The sequence below is a fragment of the Limulus polyphemus genome, unplaced genomic scaffold (genome assembly GCF_000517525.1).
Source record: "Limulus polyphemus unplaced genomic scaffold, Limulus_polyphemus-2.1.2 Scaffold342, whole genome shotgun sequence".
Lineage (NCBI taxonomy): Eukaryota > Metazoa > Arthropoda > Merostomata > Xiphosura > Limulidae > Limulus > Limulus polyphemus.
Genome location: NW_013665952.1, coordinates 82,589 through 100,889, shown reverse-complemented (window position 1 = coordinate 100,889; position 18,301 = coordinate 82,589). Strand labels below are relative to the sequence as shown.

Below are 18,301 nucleotides of genomic sequence, written 5' to 3'. Positions count from 1 at the left end.
TCCTTTTATAATTATACCTAAAGAATGGACATGAAAAACAAGAAATAAAATAATTAACCAATCTTATTTTTTTCTTGCTGTTGATTGTCAAAGAGAGTTAACCCTAATTTTTTAAACAAATAATAGTAATGCAATTAAAAATTTTTATTTAATTAAATAATGCACCAAAGAATATAGACTAATAACATGCAAAAAGTATACAAATTCCTTTATCTCTGAAAATTGTTTTGACCTTCTGACTATGCGACAAGAGTTATTACAAATTCATCCAAGCTAGTCCTTAACTTTCTCACGGGAATGATGTTGGTACTCTGAGTGAAATTGACATTTAACCATTCAGAACATAACGTTATACAATATGTCATTTGATAGATGAAAACCTTGTCTACTTGACTTTCTATTGGTTATATGTAATATATAATTAAACATAAAAGATACCTATTAAGGTATTATGAAAGAGAGGGTGTGACAGGAAGGTGTGGCAGGAGAGGTCTGATTTTCTATTCGATAGCTTTGTAACCAAACAAAATTGAAGACTACAAAAATTATGGTTTGTCTGAGTAATGATGATTTTATAGAGAGTAATTTACGTTTAATTTCGCACTTTTTCGAGGGGTGGTGGTTAAAATAGGAAAGATGACATGCTAAACAAAAATGTGTCATGTGGGTCACACTAGAGGAAATTCAGAACTTTTTTAATATTGCCTTGTAGAATTAAGAACTTCAAACTTATATACTATTAAAATATGAATTATTAGCTAAGATTTTATGCTATTCTAATTTGTATAACATAAACAAAAAGTCATTTAATAAAATTTTGAATGTAAGACACTAAAACCTCGTGCCATGCACAGTAAAGGATACCCATGGCAATAGCATTAAACTTAAAAAAAAAAGACTTACTCAAAATGTACTTAACTTTTCTATTTATATTAAATAAATAGTTGTCTGATTAAAGGTGTCAACCATTCTAACAAGGAAGAGATTAGCATTCTCTCTTTCAAAACATAAACAACAGACTTTCATAGTGCAACTAGTGATTTAAAGTGGCAATGTGACAGAAGGATAAAAGATTAAATGAAACCAAATTCAAGTTTAAATTTATTAAATGTGATATTTTGTTAATGAGAGAAATAATTTATGAAAATATGTAAAAAAGTGAAAACAAGGAGTCCTGATTACTTATCATAACTATAATCTTTAACTATATTCCATATTGGTTGTGCATTCACTTGTCTTCTAATTTGATAACTTCTCTTCAAAAAATTAAATACTTTAAATATTAAAATGAAATTAAAATAATCCTATGAAAGATAAAAAAATGAGTAACTTTTAGGTTGCTCTACCTTTTGTTTTCTCAGCTCATTCTTTATAATCTTTAAGCTTTTCTTTTTTCCTAGCATTGTGGTGTATACTCTGAAAAAAGAAAACACATGATTAATGTATTTTGATAGGCTTAAATTAAAAGTCCTTTTAACAAACAAAAGATCAAACTAGTAGTAAATTACCAAAAATTATTTTATAATATGATTTAGTATGTAGTACAGAGGAATTGTTGGGGTATTTCTTTTTTTTTTAACACAGAGCCACACAATTGGCTATCTATGCTCTGTCCACTGCAGAGAATCAAACACTGGACTTTATTGTTGTAAGACAATAAATTTACAATTGACCCCACAGGGTGATTACAGAGGAATTGGTTATTAGTTTGAATCAAATATTCATTTCAAATTAATGCATATTATTTTGTAACATAAGTATACAATCAGAAATTAAGAATTACTCAAAGATTATGGAAAATGAATGTTTTAAACTTTCTTGTAAAGTGCATTTTAAAATACAGTTTTAAAATACTGAAACTCTGACTGTTTTTGTAAATTAGAAAAGTTATAGAAACTGTGTTTTAAAAACTGAACGTATTCTAAGTAAATATAAAAAACAAATGCTTCCATTCTATTTGAAAAATTTACTTCAATTCTAGTGTTAGTTAAAGCAACAGAATGATTTAAATACAAATTTTGATCAAACTAATGTCATGTGAAATAACTATATTTTTTTCTTAAAGTTAGTTCAAATAACACATTCAAACTACCTTGTAAATTTGGTTATTATTTTAACTATTACATGAGACCTTTGAGGATTTTACATGCTCACTGCCAGTAGAACATCCCTAATCCCTAAGCTGAATCCCCAAGTGACAGGAAAAAAATTCTAGTTATAGAAAATTTAATTTATGAAGGTGCAAGTATATTTGTAAGGAGATGTTAAAAAAGGGTACATATTTACATGTATTTACATAAGTAAATAAGCTGGATGGTCTTTATAGATATTTATTTGGTGAATATTGTTAAGTTTTCACATATAACATAATATTTTCAAAAAGAAAAATGAAATGAAAAAACAAAAAAAAATTAGTTAAAGAAAGTCTGTTATCTTTGACTGCCATCATGACTTAAGGTATTTGTTCAACATCCAGTCATCCACACAGTGAAGTAGAGAAACACTTCTCCAAGTGTTGAGATGGAAACAAGGATTTCCAGTTCTGTTTCATCATCAGCCTCGTCCTCAACAGTTTAACATTTCTCACTCATAAAGGATTAGATTTTTCTAAGTCAGGTAATTGGTAATGATGTTATTTTAGTTTTCAAATGTAACTTCTTTTGATCTATTGAGTGCTTCCAGAAGCAAATGCCAGTCACCTTGAATGTCATCATTTTCCACACTTCTGTCTTCTCTTCTGTTCTCAGTCACAAAACTGGCTTTCCCAAAGCACAAGTTTTACAGTAATGGGTTTAATATCCTTCCATGCTTTTTCTATCTCACTTGCACAGTGAAGAAGCATGATAATAGATTATTATTTTATCATTTAAAAAAATCTACAACTTTAATGACTATGCTCTTCTTGTAATAAGGTTTGAAATTTTAACAACACCATGATCCTACAGCCTATGCTTGGAGATCTCATTAAAAGGCAAAAAATATAACTTTAATAGTCTCCAGTTCTCTTGTTAGCACTTTGAGGTGAGCTGAGCAGTTGTCAAGCTTCAAAAGCCTGGATTAATAAAGTATGGATATAATTAAGGCTTTGTTATTGCTATCATATGCAAGACGAAGAGATTTGACTTTTAAAAGGCACCATGGCTTATTAGATTTCCCAAACAGAAGAAAGGGAAGTTTTCTGTACCTGATATGTTAGCTTCAACCATCATCAGAGTGACATGCTCTTTACTTTTTTTGCCACAATAGCAAGTGTCAGATTTAACTGTCGTAGTCTTGTCTGTTTCATCTGCATTAACAATGTCATCTTCATTGTAGTTCTGAAGAATCTGAGACAAAACATCTTAAATCTGAGCATTACAACCAGCTTCTTTAATATCAGCACTTTCTCTGAAAACAGCTTTGTACTCGAAACCACAATACACCCATAATTTGTCAAGCCAATCAACGCTAACTTTGAAATTGAAATAAAGTTTCTGTGTGATACTGTCTGCCTTCTTCCAGATCACTGGCCCTGATGCTGGTAAACTGTGGTTTTGAACACACTTGAGGTTTTTAGAACACTTTGCTCTACATCAAGATGTTTTACTTCTTTGGTACACTTTCATTAAAATTCATAATTTGGAATGGTAATATATTATTTATCAACATATGCTTACATAGCTTTCAATGTGAATATAGTCCATTTAACCATTACTGGCTTCATTGTATGCCCCAATATTAAATTACTTTTTTATACTTACACACACACACACAGTACATATATACATACCTGCACACAACTTATAGCAAACTTCATTACTAATCTTAGCATATTTAAACAATATATTAATACATCCTTCATTTCAATCAGCATCCACAAAGATTTCATTTGCAAAACATAAGAATCACTATACCTGACTTGAGTGCCTAAGGCCAGGCTGTCTTGGATCATCTTTCGAACAAACTCTACTTCCCCTCCTTCAGTCACCTTTTCCACATCACTGGCACTATTAGCAGAAATTGGTGGTGGACGATTAGGAGTACGAGACTTTCCTTCTGGATTAGCCTCCCATTGATCACGGAAGAAAGGAGGATTACAAAAACAGAAATCAAAATTTTTTCCTACTTCTTCCACAACTTCCTTCAAAACGCAACCAGATTCTGTCTGAATTACTATGAAGTAGAGAAGAAAATTTTGCACAAATGGACATAACATTTCTTATCATACACATAAATTTATATTTTCTGTTATCAATACTTAAAATATTAAATATTTTTTTTCTATCAAGAGAGTAACTATCTAATAATTGGCTAAATTTAGTTGGCAGGAAAATAAACTATGTAAACAGTTTATGCATCACTGAAAGAGTTTAAGCTTCATCATTTAATTATATAAACATTTTCTTATTCCTATGACTATATATATATAAACAGTTTATCATTATAACATGTGAAAATTATGTAGAATCACAGTAAATGAATCTAATAACTGAATTGTTTCTAGAAGATGGGCCTTCTTTCATCAGGCTTTAAATATAGCAGAACAACAAAATTTGAACACTGAACTCAAGATTTTCAGTGATATGCTTGACTACTATTGTTATTTGAAATTAGATAAGTGTGCACCTTATTTTAAGGTTGAATATGGTGTTGCAAGTTGAATATTATTTTTCTTATATGAGGAAACAGGAAATAAGTAATCCACACAAGATAATTAAAAGTGATTGTCTTAAAGTTCAAAATTAAAACACTGAACTTTTGAGGAATAAAACAGAGCAGAGGAAGAGTATGATGTATTTTATATAATTAGATAGTGCATATACAGTATCGTCACTTTAGGATAACTTTCAAAAGAAGACCAACACAGCTGTAAGAATACTAAAACATTTTATATTTAATCATCCATAAACCAATTTATCAATACCTATTATAACAATACTCAGTTTTTGTCTGTCTTGAAAATTTGCATGCACCTTACTGTCTAATTGCACATGTGCACACAGTTCTTTTCAACAGATGTAAGCAAAAGACAAATGTAATTAAACTTCAGTAGACATTTTGTATAACATATTAAAATTTTATCAAAGAATTTAAAGAGGTCAATGTTAGGTCGTAGAATAATATTATAAGCTTACTTATTGATACTATTAAGTACAGTAAAGTTTAGCCTTAACTAAACTAAAACAAAAACAGGGTTAATTTATCTCTTTATCAATTATATGCTGCACATAATAAAGGCTTAATTAATTGTAGGCCTAAAATAAGTGGACTTGTAGATTTCAGTGCATGTTTTTTGCATATCTGCTAGAATTATACAAAATTACACACAGTACAGGTAACTATCTCCTGAGTTTCTTTAAAGTACTGTTTTATATGGATGAGATAGATGGTAACAGTGAGGTAACCCCAGTTTAGAGAAATAATGGCACACAAGTAAATGAGCCCCACATAATAAGTTTCAAAGCTTTGGTTAGATAAAATGTTAGTGCAAGAACATTAACAGAAAAAAAATGGAAGAAGTCAGTTTGACAAACACTACATGTATGTATTTACATTCCACAATTACTTCAAGAATTTTCCAGTCAGAAATGGTGAAGTTAAGTAAAAAGCAAACAAATGATAAACAGAATATAAATGAAACTAAAATAAATTTAAAAGAAAAAATTAGATTAAAAATACATTAATACATAGTAGGTATATAAAACAAAGAACAAATATGAGAATACAGCACTTTACAGCAAGTCTTGGCCCTTTCAAAGCAGATACGTATCTTTCTGTATAGTGTCACAAGTATCTGGATCCATTTCTGCTCCATGTGACAGTTGTAAAGCAATCCCATATACTCAGTGCAATGTAGGATACAATTCTCCCATGAAATAACAAATAACCTACTTGACAGAACCCTGCTACAGAAACTAATGGTTGGGTTAGACCACAAATTCAATTGAATGTAGATAATACTTTTAATTAGACTTAAGAAAAATAAAAACCTCTTGCATGATATGAAACAACATATAGGAGATAGATATATGTGCACACCACAACAATTAAAGCAAGTTATATGCTTATTTGTGAAGATGTAATTAACCTTAAAGTATTTGATTCATTTTATTCACATTTTCAAAAATAAACACCAAGGCGAAATAATAACCTCTCTATTGTCACACAAAAGGTATTCATGAGAAACAAACAAAACTACCCCCCCCCCACCCAAAAAAAACAAAAAAAAAAAAGAGAAAGCAATCAAGCTACAATTATATTTCAAATAGTCGGTGTTACAAACTTTCAATCATCCAAGTTCACCAAGTTTTATAAAATCAAGCACTAACTCACTCTGGATGGAGTCCTTTAAGCCATTGTTATCTACATTCTTCTGAGCTAAACTGATGGATTCTGCATCAACTTCAGTAGCAACAAATTTCCATTTGTTTTTTCTACATGCAATCAAGGGTATAATGCAAGATGCTCCTGTTCCTGTTACCACAAAAACAAATAATGGGAAAATAAAAGAGGTATTTTTAAAAGTGTTAAGAAAAAACTATATATACATATATAGTAAAAACATTCTGATATAAAAATTGGTTAGATTGGTAAGTTCTCAAACTTTAATTAATGCTAAAACTCGTTTACGAACCACTTCTTTTGAATGTATTGTTATGCACTGTATACCAATGTTATAATGTAAATTGTTCGTCTCCATGAAAACCAGCTACTTAGAAGTTATAATTTCCTACACTAAAAATATATTTCCGACAGGTACTTACTTCCACTCACATACCTAGCTATTCTTGCTCAGTGCTGCCCTCTATTTGCAAAATTTTTTTGTATGTCACAAGCCTTTCATTCCCACAACCACCCTCGATTCACATGGTTTAACTGATTCACACATGAAAATTATCATGCAACAAATCTCCACCAGTAGATACACCCCCACACATGTGACTTGTGTGACTCCCTCTGTGCTATTCAACTTAACTATGACTTCAAGTTTAAGCAGAAACCTAAGCACTAGTGGACAGTGGGGAGGAAGGGCAGGAAGTGTCATCAGAAATAAGTACTTGTCAGAAATATATTTTCAGTGTAGGAAAATTATAACTTTGAAAAGGTACCTTACTTCTGCTCATATACATAGCTAGAATCCCACACTGAAAAGGTGGAAGGACTAGTGCAAGGGAGAAAGTAGAAACATAGATGAACAAACTGGAATAAACAAGCCCCACTGGACCAGAGCCCAGAAGGTCGTCATAAATACTGTTGGCAGCATGACACTCAGCATCAAATTAAACAATGAGAACATAATTTTCCAGTGGAAGTAACAGGTAAGGGTTGGGAAGGATTATGACAGGGAACAGAAATAGGGAATGGTCAAGGCTCTGTGCGAGACCAACACATGCACAACCAACAAGGAAAGAGTTAATTTCTGTCTCACAGATCCCACTCAAAGTCGCTGGAAGATCTAACACTGACTGATGGAGAAAGAGGCCAGGTGCAAGTCCCTGAGATAAGGAGAAGGCAAACGAACATGGAACAAAACCATCTCTCCCCCAAAAATTCAAACACCAGAGGAACCACATGTGTAGAGAAAGAGCCAAAGTTGACAAATATGGTAAGAAAGATGTAATTATGGCAAATGTATCCCCCAAAAAACCCTCAGGATCTTGGTTGGGCACCTTAGAGAAGAAGGGTATGGTGGACAAGTACCATGAGGGCAAGATAAGGGGAGAAAATTAGGCATGGGACAAAAGAACAGGACAAATATGCCCCCCCCATATGGGTAAAATGGACTCCAATTGCTGAGAGTCAAGGAATGGAGTATCAGCCTGATGGTAGGCTAAAGTAAACTGATCCAAAGCCTGCAGAGGGTGAGACATGCCCGTGCCATCACGTAACTGAAATACAAAATCCTCAGCATGAGCCTCAATATACTGAGAGGAAAGAGTATCATGTAATGAGAAAGGTAGAGGATTATAAGAAATTGGGGAAAAGGATAAAACAGGACATGCCTTGGAAATTATGTCCAAAAAAAGCTATATTAGGCCTAACAGAATCCACGGCAAATTCAGGCAGAGGAAAAAGGCTGTCAAAAGCTTCGTTGTCCTAAAACATTTTGGTTTGTTCTGGAGGAAGTTGGGCAACATCAGGAGAAGAAGGTTGGCTTAATTAATGATCAATCTCTCGACAAATAATCACCCATAATTCCAAAGTTGAGTTCTTCCCACCTGAAGCCTGAGTAAATGTGCTAGTAGAAGGTACAACCTCTGATGTTGTAACTTGCACTTCAGAATTCATAATGCAAATGAAAACCAAACACAACTGTCTTAATAAAGAAAGAAAAGCATGTAAAAATGATTAAGTTCTGTAACTGGGGGGAGAATTAAATAATACCACAATGAAATTAGGTACAAATAACAATTTAAAATAAGTAGGAAAATTCAAAATTCGAAGACAGCATTAGATAAAGCATCCGAACACAAACACTGCCAAACGAGAAGTGATAGTTTCGTAGAATAGCATAGAGAAAGTCAGGTGTGTGTGTGGAGTGCATCTATTGGTAAAGGTATATCGCATGACAATTTTCATGCATGAATCAGTTAAACCATGTGAACCGAAGGGGTATATGAGAGTGAAAGGCTTGTGGCATGCAAAAAAAAAATTTGCAAATAGAGAGCAGCATTGAACGAGAATGGCTATGTATGTGAGCAGAAGTAAGGTACCTTGTTGGAAACACCTGTTTATGAGAAGGAATAGACCATGGAATCATGAAAGCTGTGAAACAAATTTCAATTTTACTTAACATTTGAATGACAGTTAACTGCAGCAATTTATTTGGACTTATGAAGTGTCATAAAAGTGAATGTAATGTGATTTAGTTCTTATTTTTCTTATTAAATTGAAAAATAATTATTTTTAAAATGAATCAAGTTTAATCTATGTCAATCCTAAACTATCCAATTGAAAATCTGCTATAAAACAGCATTAATAATGTAATATTAATACTTCTTCCAAGATGTCAGGATATAAGTAGTTGAACATCCACAAAAAATAAGGTACATTTCTTTGTGCATAAGTTAGTACGTTAGTTGACAACTATTACCATAACAGAACTCTCTTTATATTTACTTCCTGATGCTGTATAAGTAATTAATATGTAGTCAAAAGCATTTTTAAATCTAAATCCAAAATCAAGATCTACTGTTTGGGAAAATGGACAAATTTTATCTTACCAGTCTAACAACTAACCAGAATTCTTCACTTCCAAACATGTACACACACACACATATATATATATAAGCAGAGCTAATTATCTAAAACTTCAAATAAATTAGTTTAATACTCAATGACCAACTTATTTGTATCCCAATCACTAAAGGTAGAGTTTGCATACTGCATCATATGCTTTTGCCTGTAACAATGCTCAGTGAGGAATCAAGAAAAACAAATTGTGCAAAATTACTCATTTTCTATGTAAAATACATATTGGATCCCAGCAGTAATCAGTGTAATTAAATGAAATATTGATGGTGTTTTTAAATTACTGTGTGTGATTTGTATATTATTAGTGACCCTGTAACCAATAGTCATAAATCCACAAGCAAGTTAAAATATAAAAAGTTTAGAAAAATCTACTTAAAAGCCCAATATCTAGACTTCATCAGTTATATCAAAGGTTAATTCTAGGGTTAAAAGCTGAATACTTTGAAGACATTCATCTGTATTTTTAATTGAACACCCAAAACATATTACCTACAGAAAACATAAATTTAAAACTCTTGGATTACTATTGGATGTTGATGTGAAAATATATGCACACATAAAAGCTTTTCTGTATATGTTTATATAAATAAATGTAGAACAAGTTGTGCATCAATGATTTGGATACCAACTTGTTATGTACATACCAATGTCAACCCCTTCCAACACATCACTTGCACTGTCTTCTTTTACAATCTCAAGCAAGTCCTCTACCCACAATATATAATTCAGTCTTTGAGGCAAAGCTGGGATAAGACGATCCGATGGGAGGTCCACTTCTAGATCAAAATCTTTATGGAGCAAAGTTTTGCTGAGTGCTCTCAGTGCTGCTGGATCTTGAAAGTCAAGTGAAATTTTTCCAGACAGCTCTTGTTTTACATGTCTACGAAATTCAGGATATGTTACTGCAAGTTCTTTAAAGTCTGGTGGAGTTCGATAAATGTTGCGTGGATGCATAAATCTGTTTAGTGACATGATTTGCAAATGCGAACAACAACCTGGAAGATAATACAGCATCACTTTACTACAATTATTATCTAATTTTCTGATGAAAGGAATTAAAACAGAAAAAAAAATTAAGTACAGTAATGCCTTACATAGATATTCAAGCAATTAATAATCAAACCAACTATATAGAGCTTACCAAAGAAAGTTTAAACTGTAAAATGTATACTCATGATAAAATCCAAGAAATTTTATGTAAAAAAATATACAGCAAGAAAATATAATTATTTTTGCCAAAGAATATTGTAACATGAATAAAATTATAAATAAATCTTTCAATAACCTTACTTGTACTTTCTTTTGTTATACCTATGTGTGTGTATATATATATAACCATGTTTCAATATAAAATTACAAAAAATAGAAATTAGCATAATCTATACAGCTAATTATTTTAGGATATAAAATGTAATATACCTCCCAAAATATTTAATACATTTCTCAGCCATGTGCCTATGACTTTAATAAAGATGTGATACCTGTGAGATTGGAAAAAAGCTGCAGTACATGTTTGGGTTGAGATCCTCAAACAAAGGGAAAAAAACGGGTTGTTCACATTATCAATAAAAAAAAGCTTAACATTTTGAGACTTTAATTTTATAGTGACTGGGTCAACCTGTCTTAGTCAAATGAAGTTGGATAATTTTGAGATTTTAGGGGACTCTTTTTCTTGATCAGTATGTGAAAGATCCTACTAAGAAAGATAGTATTTTAAACCTGATTCTTAGTATTAAGGCAGATATGGTAGAAAGTAATTGTGCAAGAACAATCATAAAAGTATTATCTTCAATGTTAGGGTTAAAAAAAATCATGAAAGCATCTTGGCTAAAACATAAAATATGATTTAAAGGGAAGGGATTTTACACTTGTGTTAATAAAAAGAGACTAAAAGATAGCATTTGCCCCTAAGAAATTTTGAAGTGAACCTTTTTTATAGAAGGAAGATAGCTGAAGTGCTAAAACGTTTCTTTACTAGTGTTGTTACTGATCAAAGTGAAAAGGAAAATTTTAAGCTGATTAATTTATTTACGAATTGGATAGATTTTTTTCCTTAAGTAAACTTTATATAAAAGAAGTTCCTGCTTTAGGAAATCTTGAAAAATTTGTTGAAAACAGAGATTACAGCTGTGAATAGATTTGTCCTAATATACTGAAGCTTAGCAAAGACTTAGTGGTTCTTTAGAGGCTGTCTTTCAGATGTGTATTAACAATACAAAAGCTTTTGACAAATGGAAGGTTGTCAATTTGATTCTCTATTTTCAGAAAAATTAAAAAAAAGGTGGGAGCCTCATGGAACTGTTATGTGACTTCCACTGTTAGAAATGTGTTGGGAATCTGTTGTCAGGAATCATTTAGAAAACTGGATTAATGATTTTTGTATGGTTTTACAAAAATTATTATTTTCCTATACTGAAAATATATTTCTGACAGGTACTTACCTCCTCTAACATGTATAGCTATTCTCGTTCAGTGCTGTCCTCTACTTGCAAAATTTTTTTCGTATGCCACAAGCCTTGAACTCCCACAATCAATGTGTTTCACTGCATCCTGCATGTAAATCATGCATGCAACATCCTACCATAAATAGGAGTGCAACACACCCTCTTGATGCATGTGACTACTTCTATTCGATTATACTGAACTATCACTTTGAGAATAAGAAGAAAGGTTTTTAGTGTAAAGGAAAGGTAGAAAGTATGAGAGGAGGTAAGTACCTATCCAAAATATGTTTTCAGTGTAGGAAAATAATAATTTCAGATACAGTACCTTACCTATTCTCACATGAATAGCTAGAACCCCACATTGAATAGGTGAAGGAACCAGTGCGAGGGATATAAAGAAGTATCCTTTGAAAACATCCGAAGAACACCCATGAAGTGGGATCCCCGTTTGGAGAGGAACACATGTAGGAGACCAAATCACTTCTGTACACTGTATATTCTGCATCTAGTGTGGAAACAGATGTTGCACACATAGATGGAAAGTGGGAGAAGCACAACCAAAAGAGAGAGAAAAACAGGGTGGATTTGAATCCGAACCAAAACACACCAGAATCTCAATCCTGGTGAAGAATGACTGTAAAAGAACCATCCACAGACAGGAATATGGGGAAAACTAAAATGGACATGCTCCAAGGTGTAGAGTGGCTAGGCGCATTAGACTGTATGCAGCCGGTCAACTTTAGCCCAAAACCCAGCTGCATTGGGAATACAACATCCAAACCATGGTTGGAGGAGTGTCCACATTGTCTTCACTTCAAGTTGAGTAGAATAGAAGCGTATTCTTGTGAAACCAATTAAGAAAATGGGGTTTATGTGCCCAAATTCACAACCACACATACATCTGGGGACCTAACATCTGAAGAGATGTGCCAATGTGGCAGGTCACATGAAATGAAACCCAATCAGAGTGATACCCCACTGCGCAACAGCAGCCTCAGATAGTGAAAGATCTTTGATGTGGAATGCGAGGGGGAGAACCTTTGGCTCAAGCAATATCCTCCCCCAGATAGGACCACACAGAAGCTAAGCACATGTGCGCACAACATCAACCTCCAGGACACACCACATGGAGGTGGAGATCATGAGGCAAAACTACTAAATTGAGTTAGGGTGAGGAAACACAACCAACACATGTATGAGGATTTATGTTGATTGGTCTAGCTCTAATCCAAAACCACTCACTGGGAACCAACATCCCAGTGATGGTAAGATGAGGGATCCCAGTCAAAGGGGAGAACTGCAATGTGACGGATCTACTCCAAAGCAACATCATTTTCCGGATAGGACCACACAAAAGCTGGAGTGCAACATCAACCTCCGAGTCCCACCTTACGGAAGTGGATTGCTTCTGTAAAAGATATACAACCTCACCCTTTGGATAGAACTGCACAGAATCTTGGTGCAACATTAACCTCCATGACCCAATGCACAGAGGTGGAGCACATGACTGAAGGATCAAACACCATCTACACCTGCAGAACACCACTGCACTAATCTCTACTGAATGGAATATCACAAGGAAAACCTACTAGCAATCTTGTGGAACAGCCAATCTAAACAGTTCATTATTGGCCATGGGTATACATCTTGGCCATATAGCGTGGATTTTAGAGATAGGAAGCACTCCTGGACAGGATCTGAAAATCTAATTGGGACATGCCACTGGAAGGGATATATCTATAGAAAATATAACTTACCCAGTCATAGCTGCACTGAAGCTTGAAGGATGGTGAGAGGCAGGAGGTTGTATTCTGACAAGGAAGAAAAAGCCACCTGATGTAGACAGTGAGAGATTAATGTATGAGGTGTATTCTACATGCCTGACTGAAGAATTTATTTCAATGGATGACAAAGGTGAAATGCCTGATCTGATGTAAAGACATCTGGAACAGATTTCGAGAAGAAGACATGGAAGAATATGGAAATCGAATCAGTTGACGAACCAAACTTGTAAAGGTAGGAATGGGAACCACAGAAGGAGGCTGTGTAGACACTGTAACAACAAAGAGCGGGTACGGGACATAAAAGTGTATCCGGATGGAAGTGAAATTGGTAAGAAGGAAAAATGACCCTCACTAGCCTCCAAAGTTTTGGGTAGAAAAGATCAATCTGGATAAAAGAGAACATATGTGGAATGGAAGAAAGTGCATGAAACATCAATGGCAAATATATCAGGCTGAAAATGCCCACAGTTAAACGAAGTAGGAAATAAGTCTTATGAGATAGTTGAAACATGGAACATAAGAACAAAGGTACAAATGGAGGGAGTGTAAGGCATTGAAGTACAGTATTGACATTCCAATCCAGAAGAAACGCTTGACACAGATGCCTACAAATCTGGAAGGAATGCAATAAAAGAGAGACAGTATGAGAGAAAACACCAAATGGTACCAGGAAAATGGAAGGTGTTGGATAAGGCTGCTCAATAAACAGCTCTGGAAGAGACAGAAGCCCCATGATCAAACAGCCAGGTGAGGAAATCCATAAGTTGAGGAACAGTTGGCTGAGAAGGGGAAAAACTCTGACTCAACAACCAATGGCAGAAGGGGTTCCATTTACGTTGATAGACCTCAAGAGAGGAAAGGCAAACGGTCGTGCCTAGACAATCCAAATCTTTCCTTGCCTGGGACCTGATAATTTCCAGGCATGAAGTAAAAAAAGTGTGAAGGGCGGGATGAAGGACCAGTGACCAAGGTTGATGGAGTAGGGATGGAGTGAGAGGAAGAGGCAGAAGGTGGGCAGTTTGGAGACAAAAAAACCAAGGTTGTACCAGCCAGTAAGGAGCAATCAAATAATCTCAGAAGGAGTTGGATGGGAGGGCAAAAAATAAAGGTACTGGTTGGTCCAGTCCTGACTGAGAAAATCCACAGCCAGGGCTTGGGGATGAGGAATCAGAGACCAAAAAAGAGGTAATTTAGTGTTAAGAAAAGTGGCAAAAGTATCCAGATGAGGAGTACTTCGATGATTGCATAGCTACTTGAAAATCTGAGAGTCAAGAGACCACTCCATGGGATAAACCTGGTTGTGTCTCAAAAGCCAATCCACCAAGAGATTGAAAACACCCAAAGCATGACATACAAGGAGACTTATCTGCAGCATTGTTTGACCACAAAAGGGTGTCCCCTTGGTGACTGATATAAGCTACAATAGTGGAATTTTCTGAATGGATCTGATGAGGTGGTTCCATACCAGAGTAAGAAAATTATCCAAAACATGTCATACTGCCAGAAGCTCCAAGATATTGATATGGTAAGACTTTTCAATCTGAGACCATTGTTCAGAAGCCTCCTGCTGATTGATCCACACACCCCATCCTTGGAGAAAAGCATCTGTGAACAGATGCAAATCTGCACAAGGTGGAAGAAGCAGTACTCCTGTCATTGTGTTGTCCTGGTTCAACCACCAATGCAAATCATCTGTAAGGGAAGGAGGAAGAGTAATTTGGGAGTCCAAGGGATTCCGAACTAGATTCCATTGGTCATGCAGAGTCCACTAAAGAGAATGTATATGTGCTCGACCCAAAGGGATAAGGGCTTCCATAGAATCTCAAGTCTCCAAAAGTGAGAGAACCTTACATGCAGAAACAGAAGGAGCAGCAAGTTCCTTCAGAACTGAAAGCTCCATTGAATGGAGAAAAATGGAGAAAGTTGCACCTGACTGAGGAGGTTATTGAAAAATACACACAAGTGGATAAGATACTAGGTGGGCAAAAGGAAAGACTTCTCCAACTTGAGAATCCAACCAACATGAGCTATTTCTGTCAGTAGCAGATGTGTGTGTTGAGAAAACTCCAGTTCGAAATGAGCTAACAGGAGCCAGTTGTCCATATAAGAGTATAAATGCAACCCTCGAGCATGCATAAGTTGGGCAAAGACTTTGACCACCTGATAAAATACATACAGTACTGAAGCAAGCCCAAAAGGCAAGGCATGAAACTCATACACAGCTCCATAGTTTTTAAAACTAAAGATAATGTCTGGACTGATGAGAAGTAGGAATATGGAGATAAGCATTTGAGACATCTACCTTGGTCATCCACAGTCCTGGAGAAAAATCCCACTGGAGTGTGAGAAAGGATTCCAAGGTAAAGCAGGGAAGATCGGGAAACTGGTGGAGGCAGGACAGATTGATCACAGGACACCAGTCCACAGTTATCTTGGGAACAACAAAAAAGCCTGAAAACCTGGCAAATAGGATCAATAGTTTTCTGTGATAGAAGAGTCTGCAGGGCTTGTAATAGATGCTGACTAGTAGCAGGATCCCGAGGTAATGGGAAGTAAATTGGTACATGAGAAAATAGAGGGGAGAAGGGAAACAGATGAAAAATCCTTCTGAAAAGGATTACCCTAAAATTAGTAGTGAATTCCCTCCACAAAATCAGTCAAATGCACCCCCACTGGAACAGAAAACACCTGATAGTCACCAGAACTGCTGGTGACGATGAACCCGACATCGAGACACATAACAAAATGTCAAAGCCCTAATGGTAGGAACTGGTAAACGAGAGGAGGGTGCAGGACGAAGAACAGTTATGGGAAAGGGCACAGAATCAGAATGAGACAAAGGAGCAACTGAAGAGGAAAGAGTTGAATGTTGTCTCACAGGTTCCACATATGACTCCAAAGACTCAGGAATATCTCCAAAGACAGACCAATGGAGAAATAAAGCCATCCATAAGTCAAGAAGATAAATGCAAGGTAGATGAACCTGTGACAAAACAACATTCTTCCCAAGAAGATCCCAACAGTAAAGAAACCACATGTGAAGGGATAGGGCTGAGGAGAACAATTGCACCAACATGGATGTAATCAAGAAAGGGGATCAGTGGAGTGCCTCAGAAAGGTGTATGGTGGACAAGTACTATAGGAGAGCAGTAAGGGTAAGACGAAGGTGGAAGACTGGTCATGTGAGAAATGGATAGAATTTTCAGGGTCAGCTCTCCAACCCCACCCTCACACACACTGGCAAAAGTGACTTCAACTGGTGGGCATCAAGAAAGGGTTGATCAGCCTGATGATAAGCCAAAGCATAATGATCAGAAGCCCGTGGAGGATGAGGCATGCTAGCATCAGCCCTTAACTGAGAAATGAAATGCTCTGCATGAACTCTGATGTCAGGAAAAGGAGGGAAAACAAGGTACTCTAAGGACGGAGTGTCATGTAACAAGGAAGGAAAAAGATCATATGAAGTCTGTGAAATCAATAAAATGGAACACACCTGTGAAATCATATCCAAAAAGGCTGAGTTAAGCCTGGCAGATTCTGCAGGAGAGGCTTGGGAAGGCACAGCATAGCTAGGTGGAGGAAAAAGACTGAAAAATCTTCATCATCATGAACGGGTTTGTATGATCCAGAAGGAACCTGAACAATGTCAAAAGAAGAAGGACGACTCATATAACAATCAATCTACTGATGAATGATAGCTAAAAAATCCTCAGCTGAGACCTCCCAACCTGAAGCCTATGTAAAGGCACTAAAATAGTAGGAAGAATATAAAAAGTTGTAACATAATTTTCGGAATTCATCTTAAACTGTGAATAATTCGAAAATGAGAAAAAACAACATATACAGGTAAGTTATTGTGGCAAACTACTACAGAAAACTAACATTAGCAAATGAATAATTCAAGTAAATCACTACTTTGCAAAAAAATAAAAATTAGCATTTGAAAAAAGCACCATTGAAAAATATTAGCACTAGACCACTACCTAACAAGAAGTGATAAATCGAAAGAATCGAACAGAGGGAGTCACATGCATCAGGTGGGTTCTCTCATGATGATTTACTTGCAAGTTGCAGTAAAGTACATTGATCACAGGGTACATGGGAGTTCAAGGCTTGTGGCATGCTAAAAAATTATTTCATATAGAGGGCAGCACTGAACAAAAGTAGCTATACATGTGAGCGTAAGTAAAGTACCGTATTGGAAAAGGTTTTCTTCATTTACCAACTGAATGAAGTTATTTGATAAGCCCTCTGCCTATTTTGAATGAAAGCATCCTGGTTGGTTATTTAACTTGACTTTCAGAAATCTTTTGATAAGGTTTCTCACAAAAAATTAAAAACTTTGATGGTGAAAAAAAAAATATATTGATAGAATAGTGATTTAACTATAGACAGCAGTGTGCTGGTAAATGACATTTTTTTTCTAGTCACAAGATTGTGAATAATAAAGTCTCTTAGGAGTATATTTAAGGATATTTGTTATCCATTAATCGTTTTAATAATTTGGACAGCACTAAGGAAACAGTTCTAAATTGACTAATGCCGTATGTACTTAGCTATAGACAACAATGTGATGGTAAATGACATTTTTTTCTAGTCACAAGATTGTGAGTAATAAAGTCCCTTAGGAGTATATTCAAAAATATTTGTTGTCCATTATTCATTTTAATAACTTGGACAGCTTCTTAGGAAACAGTTCTAAATTGACTAATGCCGTATGTACTTAGCTATAGACAACAATGTGATGGTAAATGACATTTTTTTCTAGTCACAAGATTGTGAGTAATAAAGTCCCTTAGGAGTATATTCAAAAATATTTGTTGTCCATTATTCATTTTA

At 34.9% G+C, this 18,301-nt stretch overlaps 1 protein-coding gene across 2 annotated transcripts in view; it reads right to left on the bottom strand.

Moving 5' to 3' along the window:
* The window catches only part of LOC106457531 (methyltransferase-like protein 16), a 32,132-nt gene that overhangs the window by 10,211 nt on the left and 3,620 nt on the right, over positions 1-18,301 (bottom strand). For both annotated transcript variants that reach the window (XM_013916961.2, XM_013916962.2), the window contains exons 2-5: positions 9,879-10,229; positions 6,313-6,453; positions 3,894-4,152; positions 1,347-1,416 (exon numbers count right to left, since the gene is read on the bottom strand). In XM_013916961.2, coding sequence (XP_013772415.1) covers positions 1,347-1,416; positions 3,894-4,152; positions 6,313-6,453; positions 9,879-10,206 — 798 coding nt within the window. In that variant the 5' untranslated portion in view covers positions 10,207-10,229. The remainder of the gene's footprint in view (positions 1-1,346; positions 1,417-3,893; positions 4,153-6,312; positions 6,454-9,878; positions 10,230-18,301) is intronic.